The 14747-nt window shown below is 43.0% G+C and overlaps 1 protein-coding gene across 2 annotated transcripts in view; it reads left to right on the top strand.

Annotated features, from left to right (window-relative positions):
- The window catches only part of prkd2 (protein kinase D2), a 41568-nt gene that overhangs the window by 18609 nt on the left and 8212 nt on the right, over positions 1-14747 (top strand). Inside the window, exons 2-9 of one of the 2 annotated variants that reach the window (XM_037775321.1) lie at positions 10442-10580; positions 10940-11071; positions 11239-11444; positions 13119-13302; positions 13418-13489; positions 13678-13695; positions 13865-14024; positions 14121-14232. In XM_037775321.1, the coding sequence (XP_037631249.1) occupies positions 10442-10580; positions 10940-11071; positions 11239-11444; positions 13119-13302; positions 13418-13489; positions 13678-13695; positions 13865-14024; positions 14121-14232 (1023 nt within the window). The remainder of the gene's footprint in view (positions 1-10441; positions 10581-10939; positions 11072-11238; positions 11445-13118; positions 13303-13417; positions 13490-13677; positions 13696-13864; positions 14025-14120; positions 14233-14747) is intronic. The other variant, XM_037775322.1, reaches the window with a different exon arrangement.

Consider the following 14747-nt stretch of genomic DNA (forward strand, 5'->3'; position numbering starts at 1 on the left):
GTGTCTTTGTGTTGCAGCGCGGAGTTAATTAGAAAAAGTAAGATAATCAAGACTATCAAGTTATGGTTTGTGACATCAGCAGCATGTTGAACTGCACCGCGTCATACAGCTTTTCAGTTCTCCCTTCTTGTGTACACACTTTGTGTTGATTCATCCTCATTGTGCTTTCCTTCTTTGTGTCTGCCAAGCCCAGCGCTCAGCTGACGTCACGGGCATTACCCAACTCCTTGTCCTCCTGGCACGGAGCAGTCACTCAGTGCTGTGATTTAATGCGTCGTTATAAAGAAAACAGTTTTCTTAAACCCAGCGATGACTCTGCAGGTGGCTGAGGGCACAGGGAGGACAGGGATTGCTGTCATTTTTGTCGTCCTGCGCCGTCTCTCCGTCAGCGTGTGACCTCACTGGGGTTAAAAATAGAGCGCCGGGGCCAGCAACACGTTTGTTCCATCGCTAACACAAAAGTAAAAATTCCTGCGTTGCGCCAACTTGTTGTCAGGAGCTAATGAGGGCAGATCGTTGACGTCTTTACATGCCCGTTACCACGGCAACCCCTCATTAAACACTTCATCGCCTTCAGAAAGGTGCGGCGGTTCTTTCTGAGTCCCGTGCCTGACATGTTAAACAAGGATAGAGGAAGGAGTTATGCTCCAACAATTAGGGTTTGTGTCTTAAGGAGAAGGATGCAAATAGAGATGCATAAATACACACACACACACACAAACACACACAGTAACGTGCATCACCATGATCCTGGAGAATGTGAGTGTGTACGCGCACACACGTGTGCAGGAGGCTGTATTATTTGTTACACAGTAAGACGTGGATGTTTAAACAATGTCTGTTGTTTGAAGGGATGCAGCGTGTTTCCTCTTGACTATAAAATGGCTGGATCAGGTTCCTGTTGTGATAACCAGCTTCTCTGTGCAGAGACACATCAGCGTGGACGACCATATAGGGCTATAGAGGTCACACTGTTTACAGAGCTGAGCGTGCAGTGTGTCACACACACAGCACGTTTTGCATTTTATCCATGCAGATTCTCGGTTGTTCATCATTGTGTTGTTATCGTTGACTTTGGCCTGTTTGATTCTGCAGAGGTGCCGTGTTTCTGTAACGTAGTGCACTGCGTAAACACAAATCCAGCTCCTGCCCTTCTGTATCATCTCAGGCCACCAGTCGTTCTTCACTGCACTATTAAAAAACAAAGCAACAACTGCAAAGAACAGTTTAAAGTGGATCAAATTTATTCCGTTTCAGTCTTAAAGAGGACCTATTATGCTCATTTCCAGGTTCATACTTGTATTTTGGGTTTCTACTAGAACATGTTTAGATGCTTTAGCGTTCAAAAAACACTTTATCTTTCTCATACCGGCTGTGCTGCACACCTCTTTTCAGCGGTCGTGTCTAGAAGGTAACCCGTGAGTTAGGAAACTCTCGCAAGATGGTTAAGGTTAGGCATTGACCTTGAATAGTTAAGGTTAGGCATTGACCTTGGATAGTTAAGGTTAGGCATTGACCTTGAATAGTTAAGGTAAGGCATTGACCTTGAATAGTTGAGGTTAGGATAGCTCGGCGTGCAGCAAGAGTTTTTGCAGATTTCAGTACAGATTTCACAATTTGCGGGTTACCTTCTAGACACAGCCCTGAAACGCTCTCTTTGAGCTCCCACCTCTCGAAAAGCCCAGTCTGCTCTGATTGGTCAACCGAACCAAACCCTTCAGACTCCGCTCTAGCTCCGTTCTAACTAGTGTTGTTTGAAGGCGTGCCAAACGAGCCGCTAGGCAGGTATTATGCAAATGTTTTACTTTGTGACATCACCACGTTACGGAAGAAAAAGCGGGACTTCAATCAAGGCGTTTCAGGCAGTTCAGGAGCTGGTTTCTGTGGACTTTGTGCTTTGTAACTTTGCAGACCTTTTACATGCACATAAAAAACTATATAACACAATAAAGGAAAGGGAAAAAGCATAATAGGTGCTCTTTAATTACTTTCCCCAGGGACATAAAACCTGAAACCTGAAAAAAATGTGGCAGTTCAGCAATACTTTGAATGCCATTTTGAAATGATATCATTATGTTATTGCATCAAGATGTGATAACTTCAGTAATTTATATTATACACTGATCTGAAAATTCAATGCTGACCATGTCATGGGAAGTCTTGATGAACTGGTTGGATGGCTCTTAAACGTTGAAATAACCCACATTCTCTTGATAAATAGCTGATGTTGCAGTTTTTTCTTCTTCTTCTTCTTCTTTATATTCTCATCATAGTGTGTGTTTTCTGTGACTGTGGTAACTGCCGTATATTTAACATGCCTTTACTCTTCCTCCTCAGACCCACATTGTGTGTTTATAGGTATGTTACTTTACACCTTTTGAAGAGCTATAAACCACATTCTCGAGGTTGTCGTTTCCTGTGTTGTGGAGGCAACAGATAACAATAATACTTGTAATGTTACTAGTACGAATCACAACACTACAAAAATAGCTGCTAATAATGTCCCTGCCACTACTTCTACTTACTAAATAAATGAATAAGTTGTAATGGTTATTATGGTGCTTAGATGATACAGAACTCGAACAATATAGCAGTGTAAAGACCCAACGTCCTTTCTTTGTTAGTACATGGACCTTGTGGAGTTTCCCTTTATGTGTTGATGTTGAAGAAACCCCCTAATAGCTGACAGAGCAGTTAGTAGGGTATAAGTTACATCCCAAGTATCGTGCTCCCTGTGTGAATTCACAACGTTGCTTTCATTTGAGCCATGAATGAGTAACTATAGTTACTCATCAACAACTCTAGTACATTTGCTGCATGTCTATAGATTGCAAAGCTTTGGTTAGATGGCATCAATCTGATTATGTGGGCCTGAGTGTGAGCGTGCATGCTTTCGTGTTTTCATGCGGCTTGGTGGTCGAAGGTGGCTCATTGCTGAGCTGCTGCAGGGGAAGCGATGGGGAGGATGAAAAGCAGAAGCAAGCAGCTTTCTCAGCAGGACATAAAAGTCTTTGTGTTCTTCACACATGCAGCGTCTTTATATAAAGAAGGTCTATACTTAGAAGCTCTGCAAGCCCTCGGGGTCGAAGTGAAACCGACTCAACTGGACATGGGTGCTACACGGTGCTTGTCAGCGTCAGTGCTCGCGTGAGGTGACGCTAACCTGTTGCTGAAGTGTCGAGAAAAACTCTGCACGCCCTTGCTGCTGTTCCTTTTCTTGCATTACCTTGTTAAATTTCTTCTGTTTTGTTTTGATTAATTTTGAATAAATAAAACCGTCATCCGCTTCTCGGAGCACTTCATCATCGCAAGAAGTTAATCTAATGTTCGTGTAGCGGCGCAATCGTAAAGTTAAGTGGAAGAGGAAGGAGGCATTAGGTCATCGTTTCGTTTGACTCCAGTTTGTCTGCACTTGATGCACTCCAGGCAAAAAGTTCTCAATCGCTACTTGTGACCTGCATCATATGACAAGAGGTGGGCGACGAGGTAGTAAACACCAGCACAGAGGAGCCAGCGCTGTCGCATCATGTGTGTGTCTGCGTGTTTGAATACAATGTTTTGGAGCTCAAATTTCTGTCACAAAAGCCCTGTTCCATGACATCATGCGGATATGATGATGCGGAAGATGTTTTTGTGTGTGTAGTGTACACACTGGGTGATGTCACTTGTTTTGCCTGTTTTTCAAGTGTTTGGATCCTTTTGTGTGAGTGTGTGTTTTTAATAATGACCGATTGAGTAATCTGGATAACTGTTTGTCCTTATTGACGTTATTGACAGTGGCAACAGCACACAGTGACCCACAGCAACAGCAGGTGACAGTTGTCATTGTATAGAGTGATGGTGATGAGAGATGCATCAGCTGTGATTTTCTAGTCGGTTGTTAATTTTTGCATTCCAGTTTCGACAAGTTCCTGTTAACTCCATCAGTCCCAGTGTATCGCACATTGCACACAAACCGATTGTCAAACCGATGTTAGTATCACGATACAAGCAACATGTGAGCATCAAAGTTTGTTTGTGTCCCATTCTCCTTAATGGGGGAAGAGTATGTAAATCGTTACACATGTTATTTATTGGTTACGAATGTTGTTGTAAAACCAAAGTGCACCAAAAACCTCACATATTTCAATGATCGGTTAGATTATTGTTCTGTAATAAGTAGGGCTGCACATTTTTTATCTGTTCAAAATGTACCTTAAAGAGAGATCTGTCAAGTATTTAATACTCTTATCAACATGGGAGTGGGCAAATATGCTGCTTTATGCAAATGTTTGTATATATTTATTATTGGAAATCAATTAACAACATAAAACAACCCATTATAGACCAACCCATAGAGCCCATTTTCATTCCCATATCTTGAGGTCAGAGGTCACCTCTTTGAAAATGGCATGGATTCCTCAGGCATCATATCTACACATGTCCACCAAATGTGGTCACAATAGCACAAAATATTCAGGAGATATCCATTTTTTTGTAATACACAGTAAGCCCTGCCTACAGCATTTGAGCTAACTTTGAAGGCCAGCTATGGCAAAACTGTACAGAAACATCAACAATCCAAAAAAGTAACTTTTTCCGGCTTGGTCCAGAGATGTCCTGTACCAAATTTGGTGATGATTGCTAAAACTTTGTAGGAGGAGTAACAAAAAATGGGACACTAACGGTTGAAAAGTTACAGGCCAAAATGTAAAGTTCATTGTTATAGCGCCACCATCTGGCCAAATTGCACCACATTCGACACTGCACTCCATGGGATCCCCAGCAATACACCCATTAAGTGTGAAGTAGATCGGTTGAGCGGTTCTCGAGATACATGGATAACACACAGAAGGACAGACAAACAGTGATTCCTTGCTTTGTAGTTAGATAACAGATTTTAAAAGGTACATGCAGTAAATGGAAGTAGAACAAAAACACAGTTTACGGCTTGGGACTGAAATAGTTCAGTAGGGCAACATTTTTTTTAATCATCTGTCTCGTTTTTACTGCGTAGATTTCTAGCTTCCTTTCCTCCACGCTCAGTCTACTGCTACGGAAAAAATCATTTCATTGTGTCCCGAACAGAACACGGCATCGAACCTTTGAAGAAAGATCAGTTAAGTCATTGGCGAGAACAAGCAATGCTGGCCGACCTTAACATTATTACATCAGCTTGCGAGAGAGAGAGAGGGAGTCGACCACTTTGAGGGCAACGTTAGTAAAGCTCCGAAAAAATGTCTGAATGCTTTTCTCCTTTTGTATGTTCTTCCTTTTCAGAGGGGCTCATAAAACATGTAAAAAATAACAGACTGATATGTGATAAGTAAAGCTGGACAGCCCAGAAGAAAAGTAAGGAGAGGTTGATAAACAAGGAGGCACTGCATGAGGAGGAAATTAAGAGTGATGGGAGAAAAAAAGAAGGAGGGGTTGGGGTAAAGAAAACCTAGTCCATAATTCATTTCACTCATAATGGCTTCATTGGCCCGAAGAGCTGCAGGAATAGTGCCGGCAACGCAGGGCAACCTGATCCCTGGTAACCCAAAGAAACCGGCTAGAGACACAGCCCTGTCTCCAGGCAAACCACACTATACTACAGTATGTATGATAATACAGCCGGCTCTTTGTCTGCAGACTTTACACACACACACACATATACAAAATCTCATCTGTGCCAGATATACAGTGTACACACACAGTCATATAGAGGTGATTATGTAATTACAAGACAAATAATGTGATTTTTCACCATGCTGACATACAGACAGAAGTAATGTGCGGCTTTTGTGCTCTTCCCACCCTGTACTCTCGCTGAGAACTGGGACAGGGAGAGAAGAAAAGAAGAAAAATGGTCATTTTCTCTGAGGTAACTGTGGTTTTGGGGAGTTGGGATATTGTGCTTTTCAGTGGAGCTGTAAAGACTTGTGGTCGGCACAGACGTGGCAACTGCACTCGCGGTCGGTACACTGTGTATGTTTTGGACAGGAGGCGCAGTATAATATGACTTGCCTTGTTTCTTGAGTTTGCTCGGGACAGAAGTGAGCAGTAACAGTAACAGCGTGGGGTTAATGGCAGAGAGTCTGGCATCAAACAGCGGCGCGGGGCTTACAAAAGACTTAGGCTGAGGGTTGTCTGTGGATTTGGGCAGAGCTGGGAGTCTCCTCTGATCTGGGCTCTGTGGCTGTTTTGTAATTACAAGTGGCAGCAGTCGGTCTTATTTGTGGCCATCCCAGGTACTGATGCATGCCGTTATTACATGATTCACTCCCGTTAGAGAGTTTGTGGGTTTTTAAAGTCTGGTCTTGGTGAAGTTTGGAGCCTCTTCTTATTAGTATCTGAATCGCCTAATTGACCAGAAACATTTATGTAGACGTCTGTTGGGGTTAAAGGCCCAGTGTGTAACAATTAGGGGGATCTATTGGCAGAAATGGAATATAATATTAATAAGTGTGTTTTCTTTAGTGTATAATCACACGGAGGAGCCGTTTATATCTATATAGGGAGCGGGTCCTCTTCATGGAGCCATGTTTTCTACAGTAGCCCAAAACGGACAAACCAATGTGTTAACTTTTCCTGCTTGGGCCGGAGTGCACCGTCACTCCACACAGCCGGGAAACAAAACACGGGAAACCTCTGTTGATCTTGAGGAGCTGCAGCATTTATTTCTGCACAAACTACAACTTCCAGTGTACATTCACTCAAAGCTATACTAACTCTTGTCTTCTGCTCCGCTAGCTCACTTGTTCACTCACACACATTCACCGCCGCTCTCTCTCTCACTCGCTTCACCACTCATCTCTTCTATTCTCCAAATGATCTACGCTACTCTCACAACAGCTCTAGATAGGGCCATTTGCATTTTCGCGAAGGCTACCGTAGTCGTCCTACACGCTTGGCACAAGGGAGGGGTTGCAACCTCACTGCTAGATGCCTCCAGGTGTTACACACTGAACCTTTTTTAAAGGGTCTGTTCACCAAAAAAAATTACATATTTTCTATTTTACCGCTAGTGGTATCTAGACATGCAGATAGTTTTGGTTTCATGATCTGGCCAACTCTGCCTCCACCCCGGTACAATAGACATGATTGAAATTTGTGTTGCTCACAGCGCTGAAATAGAAACAGTGTCCCTGTTACTCCGGATAATCTGCAGGCCTCACTGAATTGTTTTCATTGGAACTACTACCAACAAGGAAATAGTCCCTATGAAAATAGTGTGTTTTATAGGTTATTATTATAGTGTGTAGTCAGGCAGCCCAACTTGAGTTGCCACTTCACTCACATGTCACTCTTCTCACTCGAACATACAGTATATCCAACATGCCCTTTTAATCAAGGAGGTTAAAGCCATCAGTGCTCCGTGTCTGCGTAGCTTGCTACTGCCGCCACCGCTGCTGCTGTTCTTTTAGTGTTACAAAAATCCCACCTCCACCGCCAGCATCCACCAAAAGGCCCTAAGTCTACGTCCCCCGAGGTGGGAAGTTGTTATCACTCGCCCGCTGCCTGCTGAGCCGAACTTGGTGCTTCCTCGTAGGGAGAGACGAGGTCAGAGCCTAGACGTCAGACATTAAATGCTTCACATATCCACCGTCACATGCAATCTATTCCACGCGAGTTGGCCGGCTGAAATGAAATTCCTTTCAACCAAGCCATGGTCAGACTCTACACTCTAGGTCAGGGCGACCATGGGGCTCTGCTCCCTCTGAAGGATCGGGCGCCTCGTCACCCCGACGACCCATGTGGTCACTCTCAGTCAAGGCTCTTGTCCCCGCAGTTGCGTCAGAGGCATTGACATCTCAAATGGAGAGACCAAACCAAGTGTAAACACAACGTCTAGTGTGTGTCCGCAGTTGTGGGTTGGATCAAAAATATGTGTTGGACCAAATTGTAGTGTAGGACTCACAGATATAAGGCTGCAATTAAAACATTTTTTATTTACCTCTACTGTGTGTAATCATGCTTCTTGGTTTTCCTTTGCCGTGTTTGTAAATCAACTTTGCATAATATGTGTGCTAAACAAACAGCAGTATTATTTAAATGGTTGCACTACATTGATTTGCTTTCACTCCTCTTTACCACGGCCATGGTTTGTATTCCACTTCCTTGTTACTGTGTGTTTTATGGCGCAAATTTGTTTTAACGCCACTAATATCTTTAACGCGTAAATGCAATCGATCTTTCGGAAGTTGTAGCGGGCTCAGTTTTAAAGCTAGCGAAGACCATGTCACACTAGCTTGTCAAGAAGGAGGTTAAATAGCGCTCCAAACTTACGCTAAATTTTGGCGAGGAAAAACTGGCATGGCCATTTTCAAAAGAGTCCCCCTGACCTCTGACCTCAATATATGTGGATGAAAATGGGTTCTATGGGTACCCACGAGTCTCCCCTTTACAGACTTTATGATAATCACATGCAGTTTGGGGCAAGTCATAGTAAAGTCAGCACACTGACACACTGACAGCTGTTGTTGCCTGTTGGGCTGCAGTTTGCCATGTCAGGGTTTGAGCATATTTTTTTATGCTAAATGCAGTACCTGTGAGGGTTTCTGGACAATATGTGTCATTGTTTTGTGTTGTTAATTGATTTCCAATAATAAATATATACATACATTTGTATAAAGCAAGCATATTTGCCCACTCCCATGTTGATAAGATTATTAAATACTTGACAAATCTCCCTTTAAGGTACATTTTGAACAGATGTGCGATTAATTTGTGATTAATCACAGTTCAGTATTTGAATCGATTGACAGTCCTAGTGTTTTTTTTCTTTTTTGCCATTTTGACCTTGTGTCTGCGATTTATTTTATTATGGATGTTATACATATATAATATTATATAATATTTGTTTAATAGGTTAAGGATCTTCCGCAGATTTTGTGCTTTTCGTGACTTGTAGTTGACTGTGAGGTCAGTAGCAGTAGCCCGCTGGCCGCTGGGGCGTGGTGGACTCACTGTGTAGCTTGGCAGCGGCACAAGCCAGGCCTGGATTTCAGATGTGGTGATGTGGAGTGCCTGGTGGGGAAACTGAGAGGGAGGCTGTGTGTGTGTGTGTATTTAGGAGAAAAGAAGGGAAATGGGGCAGGGGGAAGAGAGCGGGTGTGAGTTGCTGTTTGTAAGGAGGGTGTGTCTGTTGGTAAGTAAGGAGGAGGTGTATGTGTGTCATTGTGTCGTTCCAAGGTGGAGACCAGGGTTCCCCTTCCTGTAAGTTGTTAGTGGCCAGATGGTGAATCTTTACTCCACTATGGGAAAAACAACAAGAAGACAGAGACGGGGAGGGTTGTGTGTGTAAAGCATTTTCTTTCTCCTCCTGGTCACTCAGTGTGTCCAGTGTTTTCTTACTAAAAGACATATTTTAAAGCTCAATGAATGTCTTCCTCTCTCTCTCTCTGTCTCTCTGTTTCCTTTGTGTGTGTGTGTAGCTGTGGTGTCCTGTGTGGTGTGGCCAGTGAAGTGAACCAGACAATATTAACTATTCAGGAGAGCAGGGTTTCCCTATGACAGCCTCCTTTGCTCCGCTGACTTCTGACTGACACTCTCATCTCTCATATCTTTGGAGGAGCTTCATGGAAACGCCTCAGTGTGTGTGTGTGTGTGTGTGTGTGTTTGTGTGTGTGTGTGTAATTGAATATGACTAATAGGAAGATAGGATGGAGTTTCTCCTTTTGTCTTGCTTTTCACGTTGACCAAGTTGCTTAATTTGTGGAGTTCAGCCAGTGGTTCTTGTATATCAGTGGTTACACTTGTGTGTGTGTGTAAGTGTGAGTGTGTAGGTGTGAGTGTGTGTTTGCTGCTATATAGCTTATTCCAGACGCTTTACATAGGAGGATATGATATAATTAGTTGAGGACATACAGTAACGTATGCTTTTTCCTGTGTTGTGCACCTACATGCACTATGTTCACAGTACTGAATGTGATGTTTCCAGATGTTATGGCAGATGTGGTTATTGTTAATGAAAACAGCAGAGCCGTGACGTGTCTCGGATGTTTGGTGTAGTTTTGAGTATAGCATGGAGTGAATATGCATGTCTTATTGAACTTGTAAAAGACCAGTAATAGGTGCTTTCTCCTGGCTTGAATATAAAGAAGGACTGTTGAGTTTATACAGTAGATGCTCTATGTGTGGCACAGTTACCAAAGACAAGGTCTCTTGGAATTGTGACCTTTTGAATTATGTTTAAATTGAAAAAAATAAATCTCTAGTCATGTACATGCACGTTACACCTTGGTTCTGACTGCGTATTCACTCGCTTAGTGATCTGTTGATTTGACTTGAACATCTGCAACACACTTGCAGTTTGATATCTGATATAAAGCCCTTTATTGAATTCAATGAAATGCAACTACCAGCCTTTCAACAAATAGCCTGTCTGGGATTGAAATCACAACATTAATCAAAAGTCTGTCCTCCTCTACAGTTTATCCTCCTAACCTACATCTCCATTCTGCTTTCTCTTCTCCAGTTCCCAGAGTGCGGCTTCTACGGCATATATGACAAGATTTTGCTGTTCAAGCACGACACGACCACCAACAACATCCTGCAACTGGTTAAAGGCACCAGTGACATTCAGGAGGGAGATCTGGTGGAGGTGGTGCTCTCTGGTAAGTCACCAGCTCTCTCCTCTTTTAACATGACTATCTTGTGCCAGTAGTGTGCAACAGGGCCATATTAAAATCTAAATTACTTCCCTCTCCTTTCCTCTGCTATCTCCCTTTCATTACTGTTGTTACTCTGCATCACAACTCCTTAAATCAGTCCTTATCTGCTTATTTTACACTGGCCTAATCTGCTCTTTCATTGTTTCAAACTCTAATGCTCCCCTGTCAGGAAGAACACCCATCTATTTTTCCATCCTGTTTCCATCTCATCCATCTAATCATTCTTTATTCTGCCTAGTTAGTAGTATGATTGTATCTCGACACCCACTGTGACCACGATTTACGGCTGTTATCTCTTTTAGCGGCGGCCACGTTTGAAGATTTCCAGATTCGGCCCCACGCGCTCAACGTGCACTCGTACCGGGCCCCGGCTTTCTGTGATCACTGTGGAGAGATGCTGTTCGGACTGGTCAGACAGGGGCTCAAGTGTGACGGTGAGGAAAATAGGGAGATGAAGTGTGAACAAGAAAAGATGATGCAATCCGCAAACTTCTCTGAGAAATGAATTGTAACACTCTCCAAATTCTGCTCCGTCTCCTCCACTCTCCTGCTCTGTTGATCTCCTGCTCCCTGGTTTGTTGATCCATGCCGCCCCCTGCAGGATGTGGACTAAACTACCACAAGCGCTGTGCATTCAGCATCCCGAACAACTGCAGTGGAGCCCGCAAGCGGCGTCTGTCCACCACCTCCCTGAGCAGCAGCCAGTCCCTGCGTCTCTCCACCACTGAGTCGGTGTACAGTGTAGGGACGGCCTCCCCCTGCACAGAGGAAGCCAGCCTCATCCGCTCACACACACAAATGGTACTGGTGCGTTCATGCTCACACAATGGTCTGGTCAGGTTTAAAGTTTTCAACATTTATTTGACCACGTCAAACAGCTTTGTTTTAAGTTGGTGTCACAAATTGGTTAAACCCACTTTAACTCAGTTTAGTCAGTGATTTAGAAGGTTTTTAGGTTGAGACTGAAACCAAATATGTGATGGAAACATTTGTGACGGCAGTGAAACCTCTACCAACTTCACAGAAACAACGTCCTGGTTACTTTCCTTCCCGAACAAGGCATATGAGGTGTTGAGATGGATATCTCTGCAAAATCAAAACCAAAACTGCCTGCATGGCTGAATTCCACTAGAAGTGAGCTCTGTAGCCATTTTAACACTTAAAGATGTATTTCACCCCTGAAAAGATGATCTTTTCATAAAACTAGGCTGTCTATGCAGTAGAAAGGCACAAATATTTTTGAAATTGGTGCTACATGACCAGAGAAAAAAGGCTGTGGTTTTCCCTTTTGCTGAAAAGGTAAAAAACCCACAATACCCAGAATACACTGTGCTCGTTGCAACCGGGTTGCAGATTTTTGCTGGTAAATGAGCGGGGGCTTTTGGGTGCTGGCAGCATGGAGGGAAGTTCAAAATTGTTCATTTGCATCTACTACCCACATTGTTGTGATACAAAGCTGGTTGAAAATCTGCAAAGTATCTCTTTAAAGTAAACTGATCAGCTCAATCAAGGCAAAAAACATTATTGCTGATTTATTTCCCCTATTAATCTACTCTACTTACAGAAGAGAACGGAAACCGTTTAGTTGGAGAGGAAACATAAGCTTGAAATTACAATGTGAAAGGGCTCGCTCGTAGTGATGAACCTACAGAGAGAATCACCCTAATCTGCAGCTCTCCACGGCTTTAGGAAGCTTTATAGAGAGTTTCAGCTCCTGGTTCACTCTCACAGCTTTCATAGTGTTGTCTTAAGCTGCAGCAGGCAGCTGTTTTTAGTGAGCAAGCTCTAAAAACCCACTGTACACTCCCTGCTCAGCACCAAACAGCAGACAAACACAGTTAGCCTCTAACTGGTGAACATAGTGGAGCATTTAGCAGCTGTAAAGATATTTCCATCAGAAGTGCTTGTGTTGGTAGAGAGCAAAATCAGAACAAAAAGAGAGAGAAATATAAGACTTACAATCGTCAGACGGACAGAAACATGACTCTAAATGAATAATAATAGTTTGCCATAGGTGATGATATGTCAATGGTGTGTTCATAACTTGTTTCTACTGCCCCCAAGTGGCCAAAAAACAGTAATTGCAGGTTTAAAGGGGAACTATGCCCAAGTTCAAAATTCATACATGGTATTCCTATGGTCTAAGACAATCCTAAAAATATCCAGACTTTATACCCTATGACATCACAAATTTGAGTGTTAGCATTTTAGTCTCTAGTTTTTGGATTTGGGAGACAGTAGCTCATGTTTACTAATATCTTTAGGACTGTCTTAGACCATAAGAATAAAATGTATGAATTTTGAAAATGGGCGTAGTTCCCCTTTTAAGGATAGGACTTTTTCTTTTATAAATTAATGCTTCAGTAATTTAGTTAAGTAGTTATTTACCTTGTCGCCAAAAGTAGATAATCGTGTTCTTACTATTTTATTTACCTACATGAAATGTAACTGATGATCTTTGTTTACCCTCTATTCTTCCAGCCACGGACCCCTAGTGAAGCCCGGCGCTTCTACACGGGCCGACCGGTTCATTTGGACAAGATCCTGATGAGCAAGGTGAAGGTGCCGCACACGTTCGCCGTCCACTCGTACACGCGGCCGACGGTGTGCCAGTACTGCAAGAGGCTTCTTCGAGGGCTGTTCAGGCAGGGCCTACAGTGCAAAGGTGAGTTCAGACAAAGAGAGAGACTCATTAATGTTAGTCCAGGGTGATACAGAGTATTAGCTAAATCTAATCGAATTACATGTTATCTGATAAGAATGTGTTTTATTCCTCCCAGACTGCAAGTTTAACTGCCATAAACGCTGTGTGTACAAGGTTCCTAATGACTGCCTCGGGGAAACCATTGGAGGTGAGGGAGTGTATAAATCACCTTTCTAATGTTTTTATGACTCCGATAACCCTGCATGGATTTGATGAAAGTATTGATTTCTCATCTGCATGTGTCCATTGTCAGAAATAGGTTACTTTATTAACCATACATGATACATTATCTAACAAGACTGAAACTCACTCGCACTGATGTTTTTATCTTCTCAGATAACAGAAGTAACTGCGGTAAGTGTTACCGGTACTCTGCATTGATGCATGTATAGCTGTAGTCTTCTTCTCTTGAAGTCATAGCAAGTAGTAGTATTTATCCACAGCATTTTAAACCCTAAACTCTAAAGTCACTTTAAATCAAGTTGCACTCAACCCCATTCTCTGGTTCTTCCTTTGCCCCCAGACTTGTTGAGTCCCAGCACCGACCCCGAGGTGCCCATGGACTACAGCAGCGAGTACGACGCCTCAGACAAGTCTTCAATAGACGACTCAGACGAGGCCTGCAGCATCCCTGGGTCCTTTTCTCCAGACAACAACCAGGATGGAGCCAGCGGAGACCAGAGGTATGAGGAGAAAAACTAAAGGAATGTTGTGGGAATACCAAAATAAGAAACTAAAACACACATTTTACCTACTGAGTCCTGTCCTTCCTCTTCTAGTGTTTACATCCCATTAATGAGGGTGGTGCAGTCGGTGAGACAGACAACCCGTCGGTCCAGTACGGCCATCAAGGAAGGATGGGTGGTTCACTACAGCAATAAGGACACACTGGTAAAAACATTATCCATAATTCCCATGCCATCCTCTCTCTTGGTATCTAAAACCAGTTCTCCTGAAAAGTATCTTTGTCGTTGTTGTCGAGGCTGAACATACAGATTGTAGTCAATTTAGTCTAGATGCACTTTCTTTTCTATGATTTACTGCAGCGAGTTTGTTTTGTTTACTTTCCACTCAATCAGAGACATTTTCTCTGTCCACCAGCTCCACTCACAACAGTTTCGGCCTTGATCATTTGTCTTTATGCACTATATTACTTCCCTTTTCTTTTCTATGTGTGCGTGCATCTGAGCGTGCATGTGTGTGTATATGGAAGAAAAAATAGCTTGATGAGTCTCCCTGAAAACATAACAGCACTCAGCAGGTGTGTGGTGAATTCAAGCTAAAAGCCCATTTTCTGCCCTTTCTTTCTCCTAACGTATTCTCTATATTTGACCTCAAACAAACCTCGCTGCCTCTCTTAAGTCTTGTTCTTGCTTGTTTTTCCTCTCCGGCTTCACTAACATCTT

This window comes from Sebastes umbrosus, chromosome 7, assembly GCF_015220745.1.
Source record: "Sebastes umbrosus isolate fSebUmb1 chromosome 7, fSebUmb1.pri, whole genome shotgun sequence".
Classification (NCBI taxonomy): Eukaryota; Metazoa; Chordata; class Actinopteri; order Perciformes; family Sebastidae; genus Sebastes; species Sebastes umbrosus.